General features: G+C 38.3%; 1 protein-coding gene across 2 annotated transcripts in view; it reads left to right on the top strand.

Annotated features, from left to right (window-relative positions):
* Nucleotides 1-15,261, top strand: part of Gabrg3 (gamma-aminobutyric acid type A receptor gamma3 subunit) — a 619,070-nt gene that overhangs the window by 50,993 nt on the left and 552,816 nt on the right. For both annotated transcript variants that reach the window (XM_021166877.2, XM_029479966.1), the window contains exon 3: nt 2,857-2,924. In XM_021166877.2, the coding sequence (XP_021022536.1) occupies nt 2,857-2,924 (68 nt within the window). The remainder of the gene's footprint in view (nt 1-2,856; nt 2,925-15,261) is intronic.

Below are 15,261 nucleotides of genomic sequence, written 5' to 3'. Positions count from 1 at the left end.
TCCTAAAACTTGCCACCTTAATGACCTTTGTTGAAGTATAAGTTAGTGGCATTGGGTTGTGTCGTGACTATCCACCTCCTGAACTCCTTATCTTCCAGAACTGAAACTCTATACATATTAAAGCTTACTTCATCATTCCCCAGTCTACCACCCCTGGCAACCACCATTCCACTGACATCTCCATGAATTTGACAAGGTGGAAGTATCTCATATAACTGGAATTATGTAGTATTTGCCTTATAATAGGATCATTTATTCAACATAATGCCATCATCCTTCATCCATGGTATACCATGTGTCAAAATTTCATTCCTTTTGAAGATTGAATAAAATTCCATAATATTCCCCACTTTGGTTATCCATTGTTCTTTTGTGGACATAAGTTGTTCCTGCTTTTTCAGTTATTGTGAGTGGCCTTAGTGCAAGTGTAGATATACAAGTATCTACTGCGTCCTTCTTTGAATGTCTGTTCGTAAAATACCCAGATGTTGGATTGCTATGCCTTGCAGCAATTCTGTTTAATATTTTGAGAACTACTATCTTCTCATCCTCAGTGCCTGGGTCATTTTCCTTATCATTAATGGTGTTTAATTCTATTTGAGTATCCTGTAGGTGGCAGGGACTATTCTCTTTGTCAACATCACAATACACAACTTGCAAGTGCTTTTCCCATGATAAAGTGGCTATTTCATTCTGCTCTGCCTTTTGTACATGGGTTTAGATTTGGTGTAATGATATGTATTTATTTTTTGTTGTTGTCTGAGATTTTGATCTTGAATGCAAGACACCATCACAAAACTAAATATCACAATACCCACCCCTAGCTTGACTTCTATTATTTCTATAGTTTTAGGTACAGTGACTTATTTAAACTACTTTGAGTTTATTTTTGGATGTGAAGTGAGGTATTAGGGTCCAAATCTATTCCTTTGTTCTTGGATATCTAATTTTCCTAGCATTGCTTGCCAAAACACTGCTATTTTCCCTATTTAGATGTCTGATGACTGTGTTGAAAGCCTTTTGTCAGAACTGTATCTGTAGTGTCTGAATTATCAAGTGTGGCCTGTATGCTTCCTGGGCACAGCTGTCAGATGGCATTCTAAAAAAAATGCCACTGACATTATCATGACTTTGCTCAGCAACAGCTACTAAAAGCAGTGGTTCCCCCATCATTTATGAGTGAATGTGTGTATGCATGTGCCTATATTCCAAATGCCTCCTTAAACCTTTTGCTATGTGATTGCATTCAATACATTTCATAGTTTCCATTTTAAACCATTCAGGCTTTGTGTCTAAAAGCCCTTTTAATTTAATGAGATTAACAAACTCTGGAAATCCAGACTCTAATAAATACTCTGAAACAACCCCAAAGCCATTTGCGAAATGTCTTGGCTAATGTCACACAGTCTGCACAGCCTAATCTGAGGCTGTTGTGTGTGAAAACAGAACACTGAGGAATCCAGTGAAGGCAAAGAAAGTGGTATTTATCATTTTGATAATCAGAGAATCTTAGTTTTGGGTTTAGAGCACGCTTATCTGAAATTTGTCATGTGTATAGCAGTAGAATTGTGTTGAGGCTTTCGTCCAAAATGCCAACAGCTCTTTGGAACTAACACAGCCTGGTGGTGTTGACAGATGTTCACAGAGTTAGCTCAAATTCATGACAATTGTTTTCATCTCAGGAAAGCCTGAAAACTCCCATCCTAGCTATAGGTTTCTTAAGTTTATGAGCCTGGAAACTCAGATACCACTCAGTTCCAGAAGCAAAGTGTGGAGTCCATTTGTGAATGAACAGTTATTTAGCAAAACTGAAGGAGGCCCATTGAAAGAACACAGAAGCAAACAATCTTGTTTCCATGGAAACCTCATGCAAGAAAAGTTCATGCATCTTGTTTATATTCCTCCTGGGCAGACATATTCTGAAATTGGCTCTGTTCTCTCCTTCGTCGATCCCTGAATGGTGATAAAGAGGTTCCCTCCTGAAGAGGCCTTTGGACCCCGAGCTCTGCAATCTCTCCCTGTCTCCTCATTGGTGGTGTTCAGTTCCATCCCAGGCAAGGGAAGAGGAACTGGCCTTCTTGAACCTAAATTAGTCAATTAACCTGCAGTGTGTGCTAGTCACAGGAGCTGTGCACGCTCATACTTGTGTGACGCACACAGGATCTCTGCATCAACTTTAACCTGAATGTGTGCTGCTCATAGGAGCTGTGCACCCTTAATTTTAACTTGCAGTGTGTGTGCCACTCACAGGAATTGTACACCTTTATCCTTGAAAAAGGTCTTATTTTTATTCACATGATTTTTATTTTTTTGACTATAACATTGTAACTCTGCTCTAGACATGTGTATGTCTCCTTAAATGAAAATGGTGACAAGAAGCCATGTTTTCATTTTTTTTCTTTGCAGTTTGGAACCACTAAAACTTTGCTTTGAAACCGTAGGCTTTTTATCTACCACTGATATTGCTCATCTCATGATTTAGCTTTCTAGCAAGTTTGACATTAAATTATTTGTGCAGTGTCTCATATTTTATCTCATTTCTTTGCCATCAAAATCAACTTAAGTAACATAGAAAATCTTTATAGTCATCTGTTACTGGCAATTTGCAGTGGGGTAGCTGTCTTATTTCCCAAAAGCTCAATAAATATGAGTCAGGATCTCTCATCCTTTGAAGTTTTAAGAAGACAAGGTGAATTTAATTTTAAATGCAAATTAAGTCCCCAAGAGAAATCCGCCCACCTGAGCAGCATGGGCCTGTGTTGTTAATGGCCGAGGCTTCTACACACTGATTGGGTTGTGCTCTTCATGTTTCACTGTACCATAAAGTACTAACAGATATGTATTTTCCCCCCACAGTAAAACCAACTGTGATCGATGTGGACATTTATGTTAACAGCATTGGTCCTGTGTCATCCATAAACATGGTAAGAAGCACCTGTGTTTACCTTGGTAGCTCCTGTGAATCTTCATGCTTACAGTCTTCACTGGATTTCTGTTACAGTTTTATTAAGCAGATTTAAAGCCCACTACTGACTCAAGTGTCAAATGCCGTGGTATTGAAAATAGTCTTTAAGAAACAGAAGGGACAGTGTGACATCAACAGTGAGTCATTGCTCTGAAGATCAAAAACTTTTCCCATTCTTACATATATAGATAGCACTTGCCTTTCAAATGGAATTATTTAGGGTTGTGTACTCATTGGCTTTATGCAACCTCACTAATATTAGGGATGTACATAAGTCCAGTGAGAGAAGTCATTCCACATGGACAGTGCTTAGCTGCTAAGCATGTGATGCTGTACTAGAATGCATTACACCAAGCCACCTGACATATCTGCCACCTGTGGTGTGCCTTCTGATTAGATGATGTAGAAGTCCCATAGCAGGTCATTTGGTGATGTTAACAATGTCCTGAGTGGGGCTTCTCTGTGCCTAGTTCCTCAGAATCTAGGAGATGTATAAGAGAAAGGACAGGGGTTTTCCAGTATACCAGCATGTGTCTTCAGTTTGCAGTGTTTTGTGCATTGGATTAATACTAGCAAATCAGTAACAAGAGCATCTCTTTAGTTGCCAGATATTGAAAGTGTCTGTTTTTCATAGAAGGCATCCATGTCATGGTAAAATTAGGTTATATATGATTCTCTTTGAAAAAAACCTTAAAGATGTAGTTTATGGTAGAATGGAAGCATGCTTGAGGTTCCATGTGCAATCTGTGGCATCAAAAACAAAACCTCCAAACAGAAAAGTAATATCAATGTTATCTATAAGTATGAGCAGAGAGGTGAAATGAATTCAAGAAACTTGCTTCATACAACACATGGACTGGAAATGGCTGGTTTATTAAAAATGTAATCTTTCCTTACCTGGGAAGTAATTACTCAGCCAACTGTGCTGAGAAAGCACTCATTTTTAATGTATTTGGTTTTTACTCTGGGATTTAGTTTTGTTGTCCTTGATTCACACAACTTCTTAGCACCTTTGTGTCTCACTTTGATTTACCTCTAACACTGAGAGTTTCTCTGTAGACACAATCACACATCACTTTAGTTAGGATGGTACATTGGTGGGCCTGGAGGTTTATCAAGCTCTTGGAGGTTGAAAATGCACTTTCTGCTCATAATTATATTCTGGTTGGACATTTTTGTGTGGTAATAAAATGTTCCAGAAGATATGCCTAAGTGACATTACTCAGGGAAGACAAGAACTTCACCTAGGGTCAAACTCATTTCATGACAGATTAGCAGGTTGGCAGTGTTGGAACAGACTTTTCCAATGAAGTCAGCACGGTCATTTGCCAATGGGGGCAGCCTTGCAAGGTCCCTTGTGTGACTCAATAGGAGAGGAGTGAATGTTGGATAAGAAATATCCCTGGACCTGGAAGATTGAGGCCTGAGGAGAGATGGGAAAGTTCTGAGTTATATCTTACGTCTGTGAAAGTGTAAAAGCCTTCTTGAACATGTGTTCTATGAATTGGTACACATATCATAAGAAATCTTGGCAATTCTTGCTTCATCCTTTTATGAATTTTTTGAGATATGGTATCATGTGACTCTGTCTGTCCCTGGATTTTCTATGTAACCAAGATTTCCTTGAACTTCTGATCAGAATGTTGGGATTATAGGCATGTACCACCATTCTTGGTTTATGCCGTGCTGTGAATCAAACCCAGGGCTTAGTTTTGTGCATGCCTTTCTACCTTCTTCAGTCCTCATGTTAGAATTTAAATCTTGAATTCTGGCACTTCCACCAGATGGTAAAGAATGACCTTACTAAGGGATGGCAACATGGCTCAACAGGTAGAGGTATTTGTTGCTAAACCCAAAGACTTGAGTTCAGTTCCTGGAACTCACAGGTTGAAGGAATGAACCGATTCCTATAAGTCGTCTCCTGACTTCCATGCACTGTAGCATGAATGCTCGGATACACATGTATACACATATACACACACAATATGGGCACAAACACACAAATAAATAAATGTAACTTAAAAGTTTAAAAAGAGTGATCCTTCTCAAATTGGCATTGTGAGCCCTTCCAAAGAATGTGCCTATGTTTCTATGCTTCTTAGATTTCATATCTCCTACACTGAAGGGTATGCAGTACCCTTTTTTTCTGAGAAACGAAAACTCCTCTTTAGAAAACAACAAACAAGCTGAACCACAGTTGCATGTCACTCTGGAATAGTGACATGTTTAATATCACGGCTAAAGTTTTCTAAGGGATTCCTGGACCTGACTTCCTGAGGAAGAGATAAGATACCCTATCTTGACTCAATACCATCAAGCATAGGAATGAGCTAGAACATCTTTAGGAAACATATACATACCTGTCAATCTTGATGAGTACCTGTAATCCCATCACTAAAAGGCTGAGGCAAGAGGATTATGAATTTCAGACCTGCCTTGGCTATGTAGTGAGATTCTGTCTCAATAAAAAGCCAACCATCCAAAAACAAAAACAAAACAAAACAACAACGAAAAACAAAACAAAACAAAAACAAGGCTGAGGATATTGCAACATGGCAGAGTGCTTGCCTAGAATGTAGATGGCCTTGGCCTCCACATAAATCTGTAATTGCTATATTCTCTGTTAATGGATCTCTCTTTATTTCTGTTTACTCAATCATTAAATATTTGCTGCTGTATGTTTGGCATTATGCTCGGTGCAGGTAAGGCAAGGCAAAGAGAGTCCTGCTCTATGGGAGGCAAAGGCATAAATGTATCTGGTGCTAGAGTGAAGTTAGACCCACCTTTCATCTTGTGCGTAGGAGCATGATGGACCTCTTGAGAGACCTCCATGACCTCCTGAGACAATTTCAAAGAGGCCTCTCAAAAGTCCTTTTGCTGCTGGAGAGTGAGAGTCGCAAGAGACTCAATTCACATACTTGTAAGCCACACCATAATTTGAGAAAATAAGATGCTCAAAAGTGAAATGTGGACCTGGCCAAAAATGAAAAGTATTGAGGAGATAATTGACACTAAGTGGGTAATGAGGGTTGAGTCATCAGTAAAAGGTGGATGACAGAAATTAAAGCAACCCAATTACAGGAGGTATTATGAGGAAAGAAACATCATTTGGAGGTGTATTCTTCAGGGTTTCAGGATGTACGGTTTTTATTTATCTTTAGCCACAATGTTAAATTTTGATAATATACAATTTCCTCCAAATAGCTCCTTAGCAATCAGCAAATTAAGAAAGACAGTGGCTGTTAATACTGGCATCTCATGGGATTTTTATTGACTTTTTGAATACTGGGGTTTTAATTTCAGAACTTCCGGCTAGTCGGTGAAACAGAGTAGAGTTCAGTCCATTTCATAGACTGACGTTGATGTACTACTGTTGTTAATGCTTACTCCCTTTAGGACCAGAGAATATTCCTTTAGGCATAGTTGTCATAGCATCCTCTGTGTTGGCCACTGCAGTGTAGCTTGATGTGTGCAGCTCCTGGTAGACACAGATTCTTCAGGATCAAGAAAGCACATGTCAGTTCATTTTTGAGAATCTCTACTTGATGGAGCCTTTTCAGAAAGTTTCATCTCCAGGGTGTCGTACTGATGAGCTGCCCATTGTTCTTATCTGTGTTGAGTTCTATGAAGTGCCTTGGCATCTCCTGGGGGAGGATTCTAAATATGGCCAGCTTGGTGGTCACCTCAGGACATCCACAAGGCAATGGAGTGAAATGCAGCTGTGTATGCCGTAGAAATGCCACTTCGCCTAAGCACTAAAATGATGAGGGCTTAGAAGAATGTTGCAGGGTTAGGATTACATTTCCTTTCTAAAAGATAAAATATTTAGTTTTTGTCTCCAGAAAATTCGGACACAAAGTGGAGAGAACCCTGAAAGTGCATAGCTGACATATCTTTATTTAGTATCTACTTTGTCCACTAACCCTGGAAACCACTGAGCTGGTCTTATGAGAGCTCTGTACCTTTACTTTTCCCAGATGCTGCAGAACTGCTTTGTGTGGCTCCATGCTGATTCTTTCTTCCTTAAATGTTCTGTCACCAGGTCATCTATGGAAGCCCAATCACTGAGACTTAAAGAATAGCAGTTGGCTGAGAAGACAGAGCAACAGGCTAGACATCACTAGAATATACCTTGTGATATATAACCTTGTGACTTATAACTTAAGTATTCAGAACTGGTAGCATGCTGTGTGGGTCCTCTACACCCCTCAGCCTTTGCACACCAGTGGTCTCAGGGTATGGAGGAGATGTGGATCAGAGTCTCAGGTGGAAGTAAGTATGGAGGGCATAAGTGATCCAAGACACTGTTTTGGAAGACAGCATGATTCTTGAATGACTAGTTCATATAGCTGGAGTCGGTGGAGAGAGGAAGAAAAAGGACAAAGTAGAAAATGCACTAATTTGCATATTTGGACCCAATTGAAGACAGGCAAATATTAATTATGCACCAATTCAAAAAGCAAAGCTCAGGGGCTTTCCATGATTATCAGTTAGATTCGCAGACTGCCAGTCACATGATTTCTGAGAACCCAGTTCTCTGACAGGGAAACAGAAGCTTAACTGGTCCTATCATCACCTATCATGACATGGCCTTTATCCCTATGTGGTTGAGTAGGCCCAAGTCTGATTTGGGTAGGGAGTGGCCCTACTCCTGCTATGCTCTCTGAGACCTTGTCCTGGGTATGGACAGTGCTCTACCATCCCTTATCTGCTGTAGGAACCCATAATGCTGCACAGCCCTAAGGGTGATAGGAGAAAATTGAGGCCCACCAACCTCACTGTTGTTGTTCTCTTAGAGCAGAAGTTTTAAGGAGGGATATCAGACAGCATTGTTCACTCTACAGAGACTGATCATCCTGAAAGGTGATCTCTTGCTTTTTAGATTTTTTTCTAAAAGCATCCTGGTTCAAGGAAAACTAAAAGAAGTGATGGCTAAAGCAGCATGGGGCCTGCTTGCTTTTGTGTTTTTTTTTCCACCCAAGGTTTATAGCACTTTTGCAATTTGATACCCTACATTCATGTTTGAAAAAAAGTTACTCTATTTTGTATTTTGTTGTCGTTATTATTGTTATAATAATATATACACATATACGATATATATATATATATGTATATATATAATTGCTACACTGTGATTTTTAGGTTCTGGTAAACACTGTGTGATGAAGAAATAAGGGCAAGTAACATATTCAAGACCATGGATATTTATTTCTTTGTGGAACAAAAATATTGGTTACGGTCAAGATACAGAGTCAATCTATCAATCATTAATGAGTACAGTATAGTGCATATGAACCTTGGGCATTATCATGAGTCTAGTCATCCACAGAAGCATGGGTAACCCTGAAGAATATCATGTTAAACCAGACAAGAAAGACAAATACCCATGATCCCACTCTTACATAAGTATTCAAATGTTATTTCTTAAGAGGGTAGGAAAGTTAGTGTCAAAGTATAGGTAGAAGATAGTGGAAAGGGAAGGGGAGAAGTTCAGCAGTGGTACAATGACCACTGACAAAATGAACAAATTCTGACATCCAGAGAGCACAACCTACACAGGAGTGTAGAACACCTCAAGAACCAGAAATGAATGAAGGTGTTCTCACTGTTATCTCTCACATTGCCTCCTCATTTCCTCCTCATTTCTTGTATTCTGTGATTCCAGACACACGAAAGCTCCCATATCCCACTTTGTCCCTATTGTCTGTACTCTTTCACCCTCCCTTTCTGCTCTATACTATACTTGGTACCAAGCTTTCTTAATCACCTTTTAATTGCCAAGTCTTTTCTCATCTGGTCCAGTAATCAATAGAAGCTATGTATCTATTCACTTCTAAAGTTTAGTAATTTGGGTTGTAAAGTTGTGGTCTGATTCCAACAGTGGCTCATTTGGGAAGTCTCCATGTTGCAATCCATTTTCTTACATATGTAGATCATTAAACTCAGATAAAGTAACAATCATATCTGACCAATTCTGGTTCTCATTCTGTTGTATTGTTTGATTTTTCCTTCACAGCATGCCAGGCAGTGTTTATTGAGCATCAGAATGTGTTAAGTTGTATTCCACACCTCTGTGCATGTCTGTGACAGTGTAAGATGCTTGTTGTCTTGCTGAGGCTCAGTTTGACACTGGTATCTCCATTTTCTTAGGTGCAGTTCTTCAGAGGTGTCACCTGAGGGCCTTTCTCTTATACTCAATGCCACGATTGTCCCTATGCTGAGCAGTTAAGTCAGCAAATGTGTTGAGAGGAAACTATTATTTTGGGGGTTATTTCTGTCATTGTTTACTTTTTCTTTCAGCACTTGGGATAAAGTACAGGGCTTTATGTACGTACACCAAGCTGAGCTACAAATCACAGCCTTTTAATGTTTTAATTTTGAGGTAAGATCTCACTGAAAGGTACCCAAGCTGGCCTGAAGGTCACTCCACAGCCCAGGTAGATAGAGATTTTGCAGTTTCCTCACCTCATCCTTCAAAGTAGTTGGACTCACAGCCTCTAGGCTCAGTTATGTTACTTGCTTTCTGGGAACTTGAGGCTATTCCTTTTTTACTTCATGGTAGCCCCAAACTCTGTGTAAAATCCTGATTTCCTCATACTGGCTGCTGTTCTCTCCCTTACCTCTGTGCCTTATATACTACTCTAGCTTGAGACAAATCTTTAGGAAATATTTCAAAGGAATACACTTTCTTTCTGTATACCTGTCCTCTGACTATTTTAGACTCTTTTATATTTTACCTGAGATTTCTTTGATCCTTAGGAGTATTGTTGGTCTGTTATAATGAATGCCATAAAAGCTATGTAACTTGATTTGATAAGTTATCAAATGCAGCCTAGGTCAGGCTTGGACTCATGTAGCCAAAAATAACTGAACTTCTGAGCCTCCTGCCTCCACCTCGAACATGCTGGGATTACAAGTGTGCATGACCACCATGCCCAGGTCATGCGATAGTAGAGTTCAGACTCTGGCTCTCAAGCATGTTGGGCAAGAATGTAAAGTTAATTTATTTGTATTAACATGTGCTAATTTTTCACATGTTAACTTACATGTGTTTACATCATGTTTTCACATGTAATTCAATGCATGTTTACATCATGAACTGATTGCAGACAACCTTCCTTTATCTGCCTTGTAACTTCTTCCTAAACTCTTGTTACCAGTATCCTTCATTCTTCAAAGAACTAGAATAAACAATGTCAAAATTATTATGAGGGCATAGAAACCAAACAGCCAATACCATAATGAACAAGTGATACCTTGTTCATGACAGAAACATTGTAATACCTAATTTTAAGACACAGTGCAGAACCATGATATACAAAGGGCCATGAGGTTGGCATTAGACATAAATTTATACACAAATGGAACAAAATACTGAGCCCAGTATTAAACATAATGACTACAGCCAACTGATTCTCAAAAACAGCATCAAAACATACTGAAGAAACCACAGCTTCATTGACAAATTGAAGAATTGAAGATTCATATAGAATGAGACTCATAAAATGAGACTTGAAGTTCATATGGAACAAGGTTAATTTTAAATATTCACACAAGTAATTTGGGGCAAGAGCTAACCCTCCAAAAATGTTACTCACGACATTGCTTTCTTGACTTGAGAGTCTCTTGGACTACTCTCAGGGATATTGAAGAAGAAAGGGTTTTCTCGTACCTAGTGTTTCTGTTTTTTTGCCATGAAAAGCTAGGCTTTAAAGGGAAGTAAATAAAGTTAATTATGTATATCTTCTAGAAATATATGCTTTAGGGAAGCATACATCTCTTTTTGTATCAGTTAGCCAAGAACTAGTCACATAGGTGGCTTCAATATTCTTTTAAGAAATAAGAGTCTGAGCCAGGTGTAGTGGTGCATTCTGGAGGCAGAGTCAGGCTGATGTCTACAAGTTTGAGGCCAGCTTGGTTTACGTAGTGTCAGCTAGAGCTATATAGTGAGACCATGTCTGAGAAAAAAGAAAGAAAGAAAGAGAGAGAGAGAGAGAGAGAGAGAGAGAGAGAGAAGAAGGGGAAGGAGGGAGGGAGGGAGGGAGGGAGGGAGAGAGGGGAGGGAGGGAGGGAGGAAAGAAAGAAAGAAAGAAAGAAAGAAAGAAAGAAAGAAAGAAAGAAAAGGAAAGAAAGGGTGAGTCCGAGCTCAGGCCCCTCACCTTCTATCTCAACTGCATAGTGTTCAATGGTATCATAGAAGAGGGCATCCCCAAATTAAAGAAACACATAGCAATACTCATAGAGATACAAAAGCGTATAGAATGCTAAATTAGCAGGAAAATCGTCTGTGTGGCACAGTATAATCTAAACACTAACTATACTGAATAAAGAAAAGTCATTGAAAGTTGCAAGAAAAGATTAACAATACATAATTTTAAAAATATATTGAAAAATACAAAACAAACAAAACAAAAAACAAAAAACTGACTTGCCAATGGAAGCTTTAAAAATCAGAGGGCTTGGAGCTTTCTAAAGACAACAGATGCCAACCCAGACTACCAAACAAGACCATCTGCCATAGATGAAAGTAAAAGAAAAAATTTTCATGATATAAACATACTAAAAGAATTTATGTCCAATAAATCAGCCCTACAGAGAATACCAGAAGCAACAATTTGGAATGAAGAGAGAAAGAAGCGTACTCAAGAGGCTACAGAAAGAAAACAAATAAAGCTAGAATTTCCAGAACACAAAAAGAGAGAGTCGGAAATCAATAAACAATGGCGTCCTCAACTCCTCAATCAAAATCAAAGGATATTGGTTATGAGAGTAAGATCCTATAGCTGAAGGTGCCATATTCTTATGTCACTGAACACGTAGAATTGGTATCCAAGTAGGAAGTTCTCCACTACTGATTAACATTTATGATGCTGGAAGATTATTTCCATGCTACCTGAGGATAAATCATCAGTATCACCCAGCTATGAACCTAGCAATCTATTGGCAAGATATACATGAACAATATGTTATGGTAATAATCAACCATTTTGTGATTGGCTTTAGGATCCACTACATGAGATTGGACCCATATCTGACACTGCTAAAGTGGCTGAGAGGCTGAAACTAGAGAGGCCATGAGGCATAAGGGGAAACCTACTACTATTATTCTGATAAACAAACATAGCATACAATGATTCATAATGGTATATCCCTGTATTGATGTAGACAAATGCATCATCAGAGATCCTTCTTTTTCAGGAGATGGCAATTAATGCAGAGACACAGGCCTGGACAATGTGCAGAGTGAGACTCTGGATTACTGAGTTCTAATGAATCATCTGTATCAATCCTGCACCCCTCAAGGCCCAGGGATCTATGTGAAAGGAGAAGCTTAAAGAATATAAGAACAGTAATAGATGGATAACTCCAAGTACAGTGTCTTACAGATAAAACAGGGCTGATGTACACATAAACTTACAGAGTCTATGACAGTATCTTCAAGACCAATATAAGTTTAAGCCAGACAAAAATTTCAGAAGAGACAGAGGGGGCACTTCCAAATTCCTACTATGAACGTAAAGTTATTCAAATAACAAAACCAACTCTTGTTGAACATATATGCAAAAATTCTCAGTGTATTATTTTTATGTTGAATATATACATATATCAAAAGAACCCTCTACTATGATCAAATTAGCTTTATCCTGGCTGTACTGGGAAGATTCTGCTTATGTAACTTAATAAATATAATAAATCATATATAATCATATAAATGGAGTTAAAGTGATATGATCTATTCAAAGGTGCAGAAAAGACCTTTGACAGAATTCAACATAAAATTATTGTAAAAGTTCTAGAGAAAATGTAAAATAAGGAAAATGTTCAATAAGAAAAAATTTTAAAGAATGTTCTAGAGAGAATAGATATGAAAAGGACATACCTCAACATAACAAAGATTATACACGACAAACCCTAAACCAACATTATCCTAAATGGAGGAAAAGCAAATCAATGCAATCCCATGGATTGCCTATTACCCCTACTCCCTTTCAACAAAATTCTTGAAGTGACAGCTATAGAAACAATGCAAGAGAATGAAATTAAAGGGACACAAATGAGAAAAGAAGCCAAACCATTCCTATTTGTAGAAGACATGGAATTATGCATAAATATTCCCCAAAATTCCACAGAAAACTTCTAGAAATGATCAATACTTTCAGAAAGTGGCAGGATATACAATCAGTTTGCAGAAATAAGCATATGCCAATAGCAAACATGAGGTCATAGCATCACTCCCATTTATGAAAGGCTCAAAATGAAATATGAAATTAACCTTACCAAAGAGATAAAATACCATTATATTGGGAACTTTAAATGCCTGAAGAAAGGAATTGAAGACACTAGAAGATGTTACCCCCCCCATGGTAATGTATTGGTATAATTAATATTATGAAAATGACCATTCTACCAGAAGCATTCATAAAGTCAGTGCAGTTCCAGTCAACACCCCATAAGGTTATATAGAAGATTAGAAAAACATTCTTCAAATTCATATGGATCCACAAAATGCACTGAAGAGGCAAAGAAACCCTAAGCAAAAAATAACAATATTGGAGGGCTTGCCAGACTATATTTCAAGCTATATTGTAGAGTCATAGTGATAAAAACAGCATGGTATCAGCACAAAAACAGATGGATCAATCGATGAATCAAGATAGAAGACCCAAATTAATGTACATAATTAGAACCATCTAGTATTTGGCAAAGATTTTACACTGTGAACATCTTCAGCATCTTCAATAAATGGTTCTGGGAAAACTGTATTTCACACACAGAATAATTAAAGTAGACATAGGTATCACACACACACACACACACACACACACACACACACACACACACATGACCTACAGGTGAACTGTATGCCTCAGTGTGAAGCTAGAAATTCCAAAAGTCCTAAAAAAAAAATAAAAGCATAGACAGTGATATCCTACAAGATATATGCTCAGAAAGGACTTTTGATTAGCACTACATTTTACTCATGATTTAAGATCAATAATTGATAAATGGTGCTTCATCTATATGACATCTATTCATATGATAGAAGAATAATATTCATATTATACAAAGAACAGTGGACACACACACACACTCCAAAAATAAGACAAAAAAACAATTAAAAATTGGATCTGAATAGAAGAAGAAATAAAAAACAGATAATAAATTCTCAGAAAGTGTTCATCATCTTCAACCATAATGGAAGCAACACTTAAAGCTATTCTGAGATTTCATCTTACCCCACTCAGAATGGATAAAATCAAGAAAGAAAACTGACAACAAGACAACAAATGCTGGTGAGGGTATGGAGCAAGAGGAACTCTCATTCACTGTTGGTGGGAAGACAAACTGTGTACACACTCGGGAAATGAATGTGGAGAATTCTCAGATAGCTAAAAATAGATCTACCATATGACCCAGCTTTTTCTGTCCATGGCATATGCCCAAAAGATTCCATGTACTAGCAGTATTCTCTTCACAATAACTAGAAAATGGAAACAACCTAGATGTTCTTCAACTGATGAACAGATACGAACATGTGGTACAAATTCACAGTGGATTTTTATTTTGGTATAAATAAAAATGAAATGAAATTTGCCAGTAAATGGATAGAGCTGGGCAATATCATACCTAGTGTGTTAATCCAGACCAATATAGAGCAAATAACTGCCTGAAGTAACCAGAGAAGCCAGTAAAATCAAAAGGGACCTTGGGGTGACTGGGGATGAGAAGTATAGGGAGGAGACAATCAGGGCACAGATGCTGTTAATGGGGGCATGGGAATACCCAGAGGGGATACTTTTCTTGGCAAGGGAGAGTTGGCACACTATGGATAGGGAGGAAAGAGAGCTAAATAACAGGAAGGGTGTTTGAAAATGTCATAGACAATGTGCCATTTTATAAGCTTATTTAAAAAATAAACATTACACACACATACACAAACACACACACACATATATATTTTAATGGAACACACAAAGTGATAATGTTCCTGCAAGATCTATTTAACAAGCTCCCTGTCTAGTGTTGGGCATTGGGCTATACACAGACAATCTGGTTTCCAGTCAAGTTGAAGTCTGAACCCTGGGACCCGGTGGTGATAATTCACCTACATGGGACAGAAGGAGTTCTCTCATGTCTCCTGGAACTCTGGCTCCTGTTGAAGTTACCACCCTCTCAGCCCCTACAGGAGAATCATGGCTAGTAGTCATTTAGGCAATGTCTCTAAATTCCTCCCCTAAGTTACCTAGCAACAGTAAAGATACAGCATACCAGAAGAGGGGCTGTTTGGCCCCTCC

This window comes from Mus caroli, chromosome 7 (assembly GCF_900094665.2).
Source record: "Mus caroli chromosome 7, CAROLI_EIJ_v1.1, whole genome shotgun sequence".
In the NCBI taxonomy this organism is placed as follows: domain Eukaryota; kingdom Metazoa; phylum Chordata; class Mammalia; order Rodentia; family Muridae; genus Mus; species Mus caroli.
This window is presented reverse-complemented; position numbering and strand designations above follow the sequence as displayed.